The sequence below is a fragment of the Triticum aestivum genome, chromosome 5B (genome assembly GCF_018294505.1).
Source record: "Triticum aestivum cultivar Chinese Spring chromosome 5B, IWGSC CS RefSeq v2.1, whole genome shotgun sequence".
NCBI classification, from domain to species: Eukaryota; Viridiplantae; Streptophyta; class Magnoliopsida; order Poales; family Poaceae; genus Triticum; species Triticum aestivum.
The window spans coordinates 614,912,427-614,926,062 of NC_057807.1; the positions used below are offsets into that span (position 1 = coordinate 614,912,427).

Genomic DNA, 13,636 nt, shown 5'->3' on the forward strand with positions numbered 1-13,636 from the left:
ATGAGATCATGTTCTTGTAATAGGAATCACGACTTGCATGTCGATGAGTATGACAACCGGCAGGAGCCATAGGAGTTGTCTTTATTTTTTGTATGACCTGCGTGTCATTGAAGAACGCCATGTAAATTACTTTACTTTATTGCTAAACGCGTTAGCCATAGAAGTAGAAGTAGTCGTTGGCGTGACAACTTCATGAAGACACAATGATGGAGATCATGGTGTCATGCCGGTGACGAAGATGATCATGGAGCCACGAAGATGGAGATCAAAGGAGCTATATGATATTGGCCATATCATGTCACTACTATATAATTGCATGTGATGTTTATTATGTTTTATGCATCTTGTTTACTTAGAACGGCGGTAGTAAATAAGATGATCCCTTATAATAATTTCAAGAAAGTGTTCCCCCTAACTGTGCACCGTTGCTAAAGTTTGTCGTTTCGAAGCACCACGTGATGATCGGGTGTGATAGATCCTTACGTTCACATACAACGGGTGTAAGACAGATTTACACATGCAGAACACTTAGGGTTAACTTGATGAGCCTAGCATGTACAGACATGGCCTCGGAACACAGAGACCGAAAGGTCGAACATGAGTCATATGGAAGATGCGATCAACATGGAGATGTTCACCGATGATGACTAGTCCGTCTCACGTGATGATCGGACACGGCCTAGTCGACTCGGATCGTGTAACACTTAGATGACTAGAGGGATGTCTAATCTGAGTGGGAGTTCATTAAATAATTTGATTAGATGAACTTAATTATCATGAACTTAGTCTAAAACTTTTGCAAAATATGTCTTGTAGATCAAATGGCCAACGCTCATGTCAACATGAACTTCAACGCGTTCCTAGAGAAAACCAAGCTGAAAGATGATGGCAGCAACTATTCGGGCTGGGTCCGAAACCTGAGGATCATCCTCATAGCAGCCAAGAAAGACTATGTCCTAGATGCACCGCTAGGTGAAGCACCCATCCCAGAGAACCAAGACGTTATGAACACTTGGCAATCACGTGCTGATGATTACTCCCTCATTCAGTGCGGCATGCTTTACAGCTTAGAACCGGGGCTCCAAAAGCGTTTTGAGAAGCACGGAGCATATGAGATGTTCGAGGAGCTGAAAATGGTTTTCCAAGCTCATGCCCGGGTCGAGAGATATGAAGTCTCCGACAAGTTCTATAGTTGTAAGATGGAGGAAAATAGTTCTGTCAGTGAGCACATACTCAAAATGTCTGGGTTGCACAACCGCCTGTCCCAGTTGGAGATCAACCTCCCGGAAGAGGCGGTCATTGACAGAATCCTTCAGTCGCTCCCACCGAGCTACAAGAGCTTTGTGTTGAACTACAATATGCAGGGGATGGTGAAGACCATTCCTGAAGTATTCTCAATGCTGAAGTCAGCAGAGGTTGAAATCAAGAAAGAACATCAAGTGTTGATGGTCAATAAGACCACTAAGTTCAAAAAGGGCAAGGGTAAGAAGAACTTCAAGAAGGACGGCAAAGATGTTACCGCGCCCGGTAAGCCAGTTGCCGGGAAGAAGTCAAAGAATGGACCCAAGCCTAAAACTGAGTGCTTTTATTGCAAGGGGAAGGGTCACTGGAAGTGGAACTGCCCCAAATACTTAGCGGACAAGAAGGCCGGCAACACTAAAGGTATATTTGATATACATGTAATTGATGTGTACCTTACCAGTACTCGTAGTAACTCCTGGGTATTTGATACCGGTGCCGTTGCTCACATTTGTAACTCACAGCAGGAGCTGCGGAATAAGCGGAGACTGGCGAAGGACGAGGTGACGATGCGCGTCAGGAATGGTTCCAAGGTCGATGTGATCGCTGTCGGCACGCTACCTCTACATTTACCTACGGGATTAGTTTTAAACCTCAATAATTGTTATTTAGTGCCAAGTTTGAGCATGAACATTGTATCTGGATCTCGTTTGATACGAGATGGCTACTAATTTAAATCCAAGAATAATGGTTGTTCTATTTATATGTGAGATATGTTTTATGGTCATGCCCCGATGGTCAATGGTTTATTCTTAATGAATCTCGAACGTAATGTTACACATATTCATAGTGTGAATACCAAAAGATGTAAAGTTGATAACGATAGTCCCACATACTTGTGGCACTGCCGCCTTGGTCACATTGGTGTCAAGCGCATGAAGCAGCTCCATGCTGATGGACTTTTAGAGTCTCTAGATTATGAATCATTTGACACATGCGAACCATGCCTCATGGGCAAAATGACCAAGACCCCGTTCTCCGGAACAATGGAGCGAGCAACCAACTTGTTGGAAATCATACATACCGATGTGTGCGGTCCAATGAGCGTTGAGGCTCGTGGAGGATATCATTATGTTCTCACTCTCACTGATGACTTGAGTAGATATGGGTACGTCTACTTGATGAAACACAAGTCTGAGACCTTTGAAAAGTTCAAGGAATTTCAGAACGAAGTAGAGAATCAACATGACCGAAAGATAAAGTTCTTACGATCGGATCGTGGAGGAGAATATTTAAGTCACGAATTTGGTACACACTTAAGAAAATGTGGAATCATTTAACAACTCACGCCGCCTGGAACACCTCAGCGTAACGGTGTGTCCGAACATCATAATCGCACTCTATTGGATATGGTGCGATCTATGATGTCTCTTACCGATTTACCGCTATCATTTTGGGGATACACTCTAGAGACAGCTACATTCACTTTAAATAGGGCACCGTCTAAATCCGTTGAGACGACACCGTATGAATTATGGTTTGGGAAGAAACCTAAGCTGTCGTTTCTAAAAGTTTGGGGATGCGATGCTTATGTCAAGAAACTTCAACCTGAAAAGCTCGAACCCAAGTCGGAAAAATGCGTCTTCATAGGATACCCTAAGGAAACCATTGGGTATACCTTCTACTTAAGATCCGAGGGCAAGATCTTTGTTGCCAAGAACGGATCCTTTCTGGAAAAAGAGTTTCTCTCGAAAGGAGTAAGTGGGAGGAAAGTAGAACTCGATGAAGTGCTACCTCTTGAACCGGAAAGTAGTGCATCTCAGGAAAACGTTCTTGTGGTGCCTACACCGACTGGAGAGGAAATTAATGATGATGATCAAGGTACTTCTGATCAAGTTGCTACTAAACTTTGTAGGTCCACAAGGACATGTTCCACACCAGAGTGGTATGGCAATCCTGTCCTGGAAATCATGTTGTTAGACAAAAGTGAACCTTCGAACTATGAAGAAGCGTTGGCGGGCCCAGATTCCAACAAATGGCTAGAAGCCATGAAATCCGAGATAGAATCCATGTATGAAAACAAAGTATGGACTTTGACTGACTTGCCCGATGATCGGCGAGCGATAGAAAACAAATGGATCTTTAAGAAGAAGACGGACGCGGATGGTAATGTCACCATCTATAAAGCTCGACTTGTCGCTAAGGGTTATTGGCAAGTTCAAGAGATTGACTACGATGAGACTTTCTCTCTCGTAGCGAAGCTTAAGTCCGTCCGAATCATGTTAGCAATTGCCGCATACTATGATTATGAGATATGGCAGATGGACATCAAAACGGCATTCCTTAACGGGCATCTTAAGGAAGAACTGTATATGATGCAGCCGGAGGGTTTTGTCGATCCTAAGAATGCTAACAAAGTGTGCAAGCTCCAGCGATCCATTTACGGGCTGGTGCAAGCATCTCGGAGTTGGAACATTCGTTTTGATGAGATGATCAAAGCGTTTGGGTTTATGCAGACTTACGGAGAAGCCTGCGTTTACAAGAAAGTGAGTGGGAGCTCTGTAGCATTTCTCATATTATATGTAGATGACATACTTTTGATGGGAAATGATATAGAATTCTTGGATAGCATTAAGGCCTACTTGAATAAGTGTTTTTCAATGAAGGACCTTGGAGAAGCTGCTTACATATTAGGCATCAAGATCTATAGGGATAGATCGAGACGCCTCATAGGTATTTCACAAAGCACATACCTTGATAAGATTTTGAGGAAGTTCAAAATGGATCAGTCCAAGAAAGGGTTCTTGCCTGTACTACAAGGTGTGAGATTGAGCTCGACTCAATGCCCGACCACGGCAAAAGATAAAGAAGAGACGAGCGTCATCCCCTATGCCTCAGCCATAGGATCTATTATGTATGACATGCTGTGTACCAGACCTGATGTAAACCTTGCCGTAAGTTTGGTAGGAAGGTACCAAAGTAATCCCGGCAAGGAACACTGGACAGCAGTCAAGAATATCCTGAAGTACCTGAAAAGGACAAAGGACATGTTTCTCGTTTATGGAGGTGACGAAGAGCTCTTCGTAAAGGGTTACGTCGACGCTAGCTTCGACACAGATCTGGATGACTCTAAGTCACAAACCGGATACGTGTATATGTTGAATGGTGGAGCAGTAAACTGGTGCAGCTGCAAGCAGAGCGTCGTGGCGGGATCTACATGTGAAGCGGAGTACATGGCAGCCTCGGAGGTAGCGCATGAAGCAATTTGGGTGAAGGAGTTCATCACCGACCTAGGAGTCATACCCAATGCGTCGGGGCCGATCAAACTCTTCTGTGACAACACTGGAGCTATTGCCCTTGCCAAGGAGCCCAGGTTTCACAAGAAGACCAGGCACATCAAGCGTCGCTTCAAATCCATCCGTGAAAATGTTCAAGATGGAGACATAGATATTTGCAAAGTACATACGGATCTGAATGTCGCAGATCCGTTGACTAAACCTCTCTCGCGAGCAAAACATGATCAACACCAGAACTCTATGGGTGTTCGACTCATCACAATGTAACTAGATTATTGACTCTAGAGCAAGTGGGAGACTGTTGGAAATATGCCCTAGAGGCAATAATAAAAGCATTATTATTATATTTCCTTGTTCATGGTAATTGTCTTTTATTCTGCTATAATTGTATTATCCGGAAATCTTAATACACGTGTGAATACATAGACCACAATATGTCCCTAGTAAGCCTCTAGTTGACTAGCTCGTTGATCAACAGATAGTCATGGTTTCCTGACTATGGACATTTGGATGTCGTTGATAATGGGATCACATCATTAGGAGAATGATGTGATGGACAAGACCCAATCCTAAGCATAGCACAAGATCGTGTAGTTCGTTTTGCTAGAGCTTTTCCAATGTCAAGTATCTCTTCCTTAGACCATGAGATCATGTAACTCCCGGATACCATAGGAGTGCTTTGGGTGTACCAAACGTCACACCGTAACTGGGTGACTATAAAGGTGCACTACAGGTATCTCCGAAAGTGTCTGTTGGGTTGACACGGATCGAGACTGGGATTTGTCACTCCGTATGACGGAGAGGTATCTCTGGGCCCACTCGGTAATGCATTATCATAATGAGCTCAAAGTGACCAAGTGTTCGGTCACGGGATCATCCATTACGGTACGAGTAAAGTGACTTGCCGGTAACGAGACTGAACGAGGTATTGGGATACCGACGATCGAGTCTCGGGCATGTAACGTACCGATTGACAAAGGGAATTGCATACGGGGTTGATTGAATCCTCGACATCGTGTTTCATCCGATGACATCATAGAGGAGCATGTGGGAGCCATCATGGGTATCCAGATCCCGCTGTTGGTTATTGACCGGAGAGCCGTCTCGGTCATGTCTACGTGTCTCCCGAACCCGTAGGGTCTACACACTTAAGGTTCGGTGACGCTAGGGTTATTAGGAAGATTTGTATGTGATTACCGAATGTTATTCGGAGTCCTGGATGAGATCCCGGACGTCACGAGGAGTTCCGGAAGGGTCCGAAGGTAAAGATTTATATATGGGAAGTTGTCATGCGGACACCGGAAAGTTTCAGGGGGCATATCGGTATTGTACCGGGGCCACCGGAGGGGGTCCGGGGGTCCACCGGGAGGGGCCACCCCTCTTGGTGGGCCACATGGGCCGCGTGGGGCAGGGAACCAGCCCCTGGAGGGCTGGGCGCCCCCCCCCTTGGGCCCATGCGCCTAGGGTTGGGGGGGAACCCTAAGGGGGGCGCACCCCCTTTGCTTGGGGGGCAAGCCCCCTCCCTGGCCGCCGCCCCCCTCTAGATCTCATCTAGAGGGGGCCGGCCCCCCTTCCCCTATAAATAGAGGGGCGAGGGGAGGGCTGAACACCTGATCCAAGGCGCAGCCCCTCCCTCCCCAACACCTCTCCTCCTCCGTTGAGCGCTTGGCGAAGCCCTATCGGAGTACTGCCTCTCCACCATCAGCACACCGTCGTGCTGCTGCAGGAGCCTTCTTCCTCAACCTCTCCTTCCCCCTTGCTGGATCAAGAAGGAGGAGACGTCGTCCGTACCATATGTGTGTTGAACACGGAGGTGCTATCCGTTCAGCACTTGGTCATCGGTGATCTGAATCACGGCAAGTACGACTCCATCATCACCGTTCCCTCGAACGCTTCCGTACGTGATCTACAAGTGGTATGTAGATGCAATCTCTCTCCCATGACTCGTTGCTTAGATGAACTCATAGATGGATCTTGGTGAAACTGTAGGAATTTTTTTAATTTTCTGCAACGTTCCCCAACAGAGAGGTTGCATTGGAGCAGCAGGAGTCGGAGCAGTCGAGCCCGCCAGACGATCAGCCGTCAGAGGGCTGGCGAATGTGACGCTGGTCCGAACAGGCTCTCCGTAGCATTCGACCACCGCCTCGAGCGCCAGCGTCGACTGAGGGACCTGAACTTCAAGCCTCCTCCTGCCAGAGCTCCCACTCTTCTTCTTCCTCTCCTGTAGAGGTGCCTCTTCTTCGTTATCAGGGAGCACAACAACTTCTTGCAGAACTACAGAAAGAGAGAAATGTCAGAAACTCTGCTGATTGACGATCTACTCAACTTAACGAAGCTTGGTCGATCAGACTTACCAACTCGTGAGGTGGCCTCTTCGTCTCCTGGCGCCTTTTCAATGTCCATATCAGTGGCAGCAGAGGTGGGACTGGAAAGACACATGAATTGGTTGGTCAGAACAAGAAAATCTTCAGTCGACCTACGAAAACACAAACGAGATACTCACCCCGAAGCAACAGGGACGTCCATCTTGATCCGCGACAATGTCTTCCGAGCCTTGGGAGGGGCAACTTTAGGCTGCTTGGACACCTTCTCCATCGGCTCCGGAGTCAACGTCCGAGTGCGCTTCTGAGTATTGGCACTCAGAGCGCGCTTTTCCCGCGCCCGCCAGACGGATCATGCTGCTATTTGGATCGATGTTCAGAGCACGGCGGCGAGTCGACTTCTTCCTCCTTGTCCGACTCCTCGCTCTCCTCCTCCTCTTATCCCGAAGACTCCCACTCGCCACTCTCCTCCGCACTGTCCTCCACCTCCTGGTCCTGCTCCAAAGCTTGTTCGATGTTGGGCATCGAATGCATCTCAGTGAATACCTGGAGAGCAAATCGATCGAGTAAGAGTCAGCCAACATCAAGTACAGTCAGAACGCGAGCGGGAAGCAGTCGGAACAAAGAGTATACCTTGTTAGGCGGGTTGCCGTCGCTGAAAGGGACGACTCCCCTGGATCCTCTAGGGTTGTCCTGATTGCGTGTGATACCCCTCAGCCACAAAGCTACCGTTTCGGATGGCACCTCTTCTAGATGGACCCAAGCGGTGTCATTCGGTCCGGAATATAGCCACATCGGGTGATCGCGAGCCTGGAGAGGCTGGATGCGCCGACTGAGGAACACTTCCAGCAAGTCCAGGCCGGTAACACCATCATTGATGAGCTAGACCACTCTGTCCACCAACATCCTCGTCTCCATGGTCTCATCAGCGATTACTTTCAGTGGAGCAGGAGTCTGCACACGGTCGAACGAGAAATGGGGAAGAGCGGTCGACTGGCCTGGAGCTGTGATGTCCTGGTAGTAGAACTAGGACGACTGCCAACCTCTAACAGATTCGGGGAGAGTCACAACGGGAAAGGCACTCCTATTCCTCTTTTGGATACCTAAACCCCCGCACATCTGGATGACGTGGGTTTTTGAGTCACTCAACTTTTCCTTTTTTACCGACCGGGAACGAATGGTGAAGATATGTTTGAAGAGACCCCAGTGCGGTCGACACCCTAAGAAGTTCTCACACATCGATACAAACGCAGCTAAATACGTGATGGTGTTGGGAGAAAAGTGGTGGAGCTGCGCACCGAAGAAGTTCAAAAATCCCTGGAAGAAAGGGTGCGGAGGGAGAGAGAAACCCCGGTCGACGTGAGTGGTAAGCGGAACACACTCACCCGGTCGAGGTTGTGGTTCCGTCTCCCCCTTCGACAGCCTCGCCGCTCCCTTGGCAATCAGCCCGGACCCCTCCAATTCGGCCAGATCCTCCTGCCGTACCGAAGACCGGATCCAATCGCCCTGGATCCAGCCCGGCGGCAGCCCCGCACGCGACGACGATACGCGGCTCTGCTTCTTGCCTTTCGCCGCCCCCGCGCCTTCTTAGCGCGCTCTAGCGCCGCCGTCTTGTCCTTCACCATGGCGTGGGGGCAGCGGCGTCGAGAGCGGAGGCGCTGGGCGCGGTGGAGAGACGGAGGAGAAAGAAGGGGGAGCAGGCGTGCACAGTGCAAGCGCCTCGGCCCCGTCACCTTATAAAGGGTCACTTCCGAGTGACTGAAGCGTGGGACCAGGCAATCCCGTCAAATCCCGCAACAGTTGCGCGCAGCGTACGTGGTGAAAAAGGCAGCGTGATAATCGAGGCATCTCTACTTATCCGGACCGCCCGTTTCGGCTCTATCCGGCCCGCGTGCTTCCCCGAAATTTCGTATCCCGCAAAATCCGGGATACACCATGGACAATCGCGCCCAAGATCTCGTGCTCAGACACAACACTCGACGCATGAGGCCAACAGTTTAGTCGACAGATCACTGAATGGATCAAGGCGACCGAGTCGACACCGAAGTACCAACGCGGGCATTCGGTCTTGCAGAAAACACTCGCGAAGACACGAAGCTCGGATCAGGTTCAACTTCGACCTACTTTCCACTCGCACCTCAATCCATTCAGGGGCTACTGACGAGCATACAGACCTGGGGTAGGGTCATAGGCCTGACCTATGCATCCTACCCAAGGTCACTACCCTAGAAGATAAAAAGACCAAGAGACAAGAGGAGAACACCGGTCAAGTGCGTCGAGTGCAATCCACTCGATGGCCACATCACTCGACCATATGGAGAGTCACTCGACTTATCGAAGACCAGGAGTCGGAAGGACACTCAACGGCCGGACGTTCACCCCGTAGCTTTTATAAGCATTAAGAATACTTAAGGCTAGCGTTACCAGTAACGCCCCTTACTTTATGTACATTAAGCCCCTTGTAATGGAGGTGGACGGGGGTCCTGGCGCACTCTATATAAGCCACCCCCCTCCTCTAGGACAAGGATTCGCACCCCCTGTAATATCACACATATAATCCAATCGACCGCCTCCGGGCACCGAGACGTAGGGCTGTTACTTCCACCGCGAAGAGCCCGAACTCGTAAACCTCGTGTGTACACCTTCACCATAGCTGAGATCTTGCCTCTCCATACCTACCCCCCTTTCTACTGTCAGTCTTAGGTCCACGACAGCGCAACAGCTGCACATTCAGGAAGAAGGTGGCCTGCGTCGATGAGGTGATCAACGCCTACAGAAGAGATTTCGAGCAATGGAGACTAGCTGGAGCAAAAGGAATAGCGCCCCCCTTTGGGGACATCACATGAGATATAAAGCATAGTTTTCCCTCTTCAATTTTTTCTGTCAACCTCTATTACTAATCTCCTTTGATTAGGAATAATTTTTGTAACTCTCTCTCATGCTAAATCAATGAAAAGCCAGGCAACTGGATCTTTCAAAAATAAAAAATCCACATAGGGTGTGCGGAGAATCTTCCCTGTACATTTGTGCGCCACGAGTTCTCACCATGCTATCAGTCCCACTCATTATGTTGTTGATTATTTTTTGATCTGGAAATTGTAGAATAACGTAACGAAAAATCAAATGTAAAGTCTAGATGCAACCCAATAGTCATTTTTTAGGAGGGCAACCCAATAGTCAGAGGCCCAAGGAGAGATGAAGCCCACTCATACTATCCAATATGGACCAGACATCAACACCTTCATGAACGAAGTGCTTAGACACAAGAAGACTAGAATAGCCTTACTTTCCTTTATTTTTAAGGGTAACTTAGACTTTCCAAGAGTTCACTCTTTTTCCCTTGCTTTTCCCATGGGTCAAGTGTTGGTGGTCATTTGTACAAGGTCCTAGGCCTATAAAAGGTAAAAGGTACCCCGTGGGTCATAGGTATTCCACCTCTCATCTTGGGAGAATGGAGCTCTCACTCAAGGTGAGACCTAGACTCCCTTGAGACGATCCTGCAAGCCTAGTGAATTCCCCCCGGGCTGCAGGCCCGTTAAGGAAACAACCCAAGGAAAGCTTGCCTCGTGTCGACCATCGATCGGCATTTGGTTGAGTGTTCATTGATACTTGAGGTCCACCTCAGCAGGGTTATGCTTCACTCGGAAGAGTGTTGTCAAACTTGATTTAAAACACCGTTGTCCGGCTCCCAAGCATATGTCGACCCGTCGAACGGCAATCATATGTGATCCCTTGTGTGGTTACCAATCGAGATGCTCGTTAGCATCGTAGCATGTCAATCTGATCACTGAAGAACGTCCACCCCCTTCTCTATGTTGTTTTCTACTACAAAAACATTGGCATCATCCGTGGGGATCGACTAACTGAAGTTGTCTCTCTTCCAAACTTCCCGTGAAAAAGCTAATCGTCCATTTGAGAAAAAGTCAAGATCACCTCACTGTTGAAATATACTATGGGCTATAGGCCCATATAACAATTTCAGAAAATCTCTAAGGGCCCATGTGAAGTCGCGTCGTGTTTCATGAATGAGCCGAGCTGAGGTCAGACCTATGTCATGCGTGTGCTTAATTTTTGTCGGTCAGAAAAGGAGAGTCCTTAACAAACGGAGATGTTAGATTCTGCGGCAAACAGCTGCTGCTTCGCATAGCCGACCGATAGACCGAACCGAGATGTGTCGACCCATTTGTAGATAGAGAATATACAATAAAACCCAGTTTGGGAACCGGGATGTTCGCATTTCTAAAAATATTCACATTTTAAAAAACATGTTCACAAATTTGAAAAAATATTTTTGTTTTCAAACAATATTTAACAATTGAAAGAATTTTCTTGAAAAAATGTTCAGGTTCTTCAATTTCTTTAAAAAACATCTGCAGCTTGTTAAGATGTTAAACGTGATCACGAGAAAAAAGAGTCGTTGAGGTCATTACATTCAGTTTGTACTGTAATCAGTGTTCCAGTGCTCCCCTATAATTTGTTTGTCAGGATGCTTCTGAATTACTACCTCTGTAACATAATATAAGACAGTGTCAAAAAACATCTTATATTATGATACTTCTGCTTCGGTACACCCCATACTTTCTTTTGTTTTAAGGAAAACGGGAGGGAGCACCTTTTTCCTAACGCGGTAGAGCAACTCCGCAGGTCGCAGCCATATCTATACTTTTTTTTTGTTTTAAGGAAAACGGGAAGGGAGACCCATACCTAATTTTTGTAAAATACCCATAAGCAAAACGCTTACTGGGGGCAACAGTTCTTGCATACCAGGGTGCGAAGCAGGAGAGGAAGGGAGGGACAAGTGCAAAAGAAGAGAACAAAGGGAAAGGAAATTGGTGACTAGCTTGGCCAGCCCGCAATCCATGTGTCAATTGATAGAAGTTCATCTTTCTTAGCCCTGTGCACCCAGATTTTAACCATGGCCGACCCTTTGATTCCTTGCTAGCCAGATAGACCAAAGTACAGCGATTGCAATCGCGCGACCATGATCTTCGTTTGTCTTCAGAGAGGAACTTAAATTCGTCAGTAAAAATGTCAGCCGGTTCATTCACATCACCCATTCATTTGCACGTATTTTCTGTTCGAGTAATTCACTTGCACGTATTTTCTGGTCGCACGAACAGCAACCTTGGAACTCTGCTGCAGATTTTGATCATTATTAATCACAGCCAATGCTCCATCGTGGCCCCTTTTCACCTTCCACCAATGGCAGAGCGCTGCAATACAATGGCGTCTCCTCGTGAGGGCAAACGAGTAGTAAATGACATGCAGCAACGCAAAATGAATGTGAAACGAATGGATCTAACTTCCCAAGTGTACTAGTAGTACACCTCGATATATAGGTAAATAGAGGCAGCAAATGTATCTTCCCTCTCGGCAGTCTTCCACCTTACTCCAACTCTCCAAGCCCACGCCTCCACAATGGCAGAACATTGCAAGCTTGCCGCTGCCATGGTACTAGCTGAATCTGAGGAAAGGTCATATGTGGTAAAGGTAGATGGATACTCAAGAATAAAGGGGCTACTGAAGAACGGGGAGTTCGCCATTTCTACCCCTTTCAGTGTTGGAGGCCACAACTGGAGCGTGGAATATTACCCCAACGGTTACCCCGAGGATTGTTCTGATTTCATATCTCTTTATCTATTTCATGAAGCTGCCGATGCCGGAGATGTGAAGGCCAAATTCACGGTCAGTGTACTTGACAAGAATGGAGAACCGGTGCCTTCATACAGCCGTACCTCCGACCCTGTAACCTTCTCAAAGGAGGTTTCGTATTGTGGTTACGATGACTTCATCAAGAAGGCTGATTTGGAGGCATCAGCGCATCTGAGAGACCATTGTTTCACCATCAGGTTCGATGTCACCGTCATCAAGGACATCCACGGTGAAGAAAAATCGGTTCCTCCAAGCGACCTGCATCGGCATTTCGGCGACATGCTCAAGAACAAGGATGCAGCCGACCTCACCTTTAAGGTTGGGGGACAGGAATTCTCTGCTCACAGATGTGTCCTTGCTGCTCGCTCACCCGTCTTCAAGGCATTGCTCCTCGGCGCCATGGAGGAGAGCTCCAGTAGTACTATCGAAATTCATGACATGGAACCTGATGTATTCGAGTCCTTGCTCCATTTTATATACACCGACTCCGCTCCTGTGCTTCAGATGGCCAGGGAAAAAAGTGAACCATGTGTAGATGTGGTGATGGCCGGCCATCTACTTGTGGCGGCTGACAGGTACAATATTGCGAGGCTGAGGGTGATACTTGAGGAGAAACTGTGCAGTCACATTGATTCCAACATGGTGGCAACCAGCTTGGCTTTAGCTGAGCAGCATGGTTTCCATCGTCTCAAAGAAGCTTGTTTCCAGTTCCTCTCTTCTCCGCCCAATTTGGAGGCAATGATGGCAAGTGATGGGTATGAGCACCTGAAATCCAGCTGTCCATCTGTTCTCAAGGAGCTGATAGCTAGAATCATCCCAGCTGAATGGAAAGCGGCAAAGGATATTATCATGGCAATTTAGTAACCATTCAAATTATTATTTTTATTATTAATCATTATGCTACTTCTTCATGTATGTTTGAGGGGGAAAATACTATTTATCAATCATATTCAACCTACTCATGTGAGTAGAATGGTTACTTTTTTTTTGAATTGCTTGGATTGCTTACCACATGTCTCACGTGGTGAGTAGAATGGTTACTTTCTTTTCTTGCCAGATAAAAGAAAACATTGCTGAGACTGCACATGCACATGCACGTACCACGCTTATCCATTGTGTATTATTAGT

General features: G+C 47.4%; 1 protein-coding gene across 1 annotated transcript; it reads left to right on the forward strand.

The window, feature by feature from the left end:
* The first annotated feature begins 12,274 nt into the window (after nucleotides 1-12,274).
* On the forward strand, nucleotides 12,275-13,369 carry LOC123117179 (BTB/POZ and MATH domain-containing protein 2-like). Its single transcript, XM_044538002.1, has one exon. It carries the CDS (start codon nucleotides 12,275-12,277, stop codon nucleotides 13,367-13,369), a length of 1,095 nt encoding a protein of 364 aa, XP_044393937.1.
* The last annotated feature ends 267 nt before the right edge of the window (nucleotides 13,370-13,636 follow it).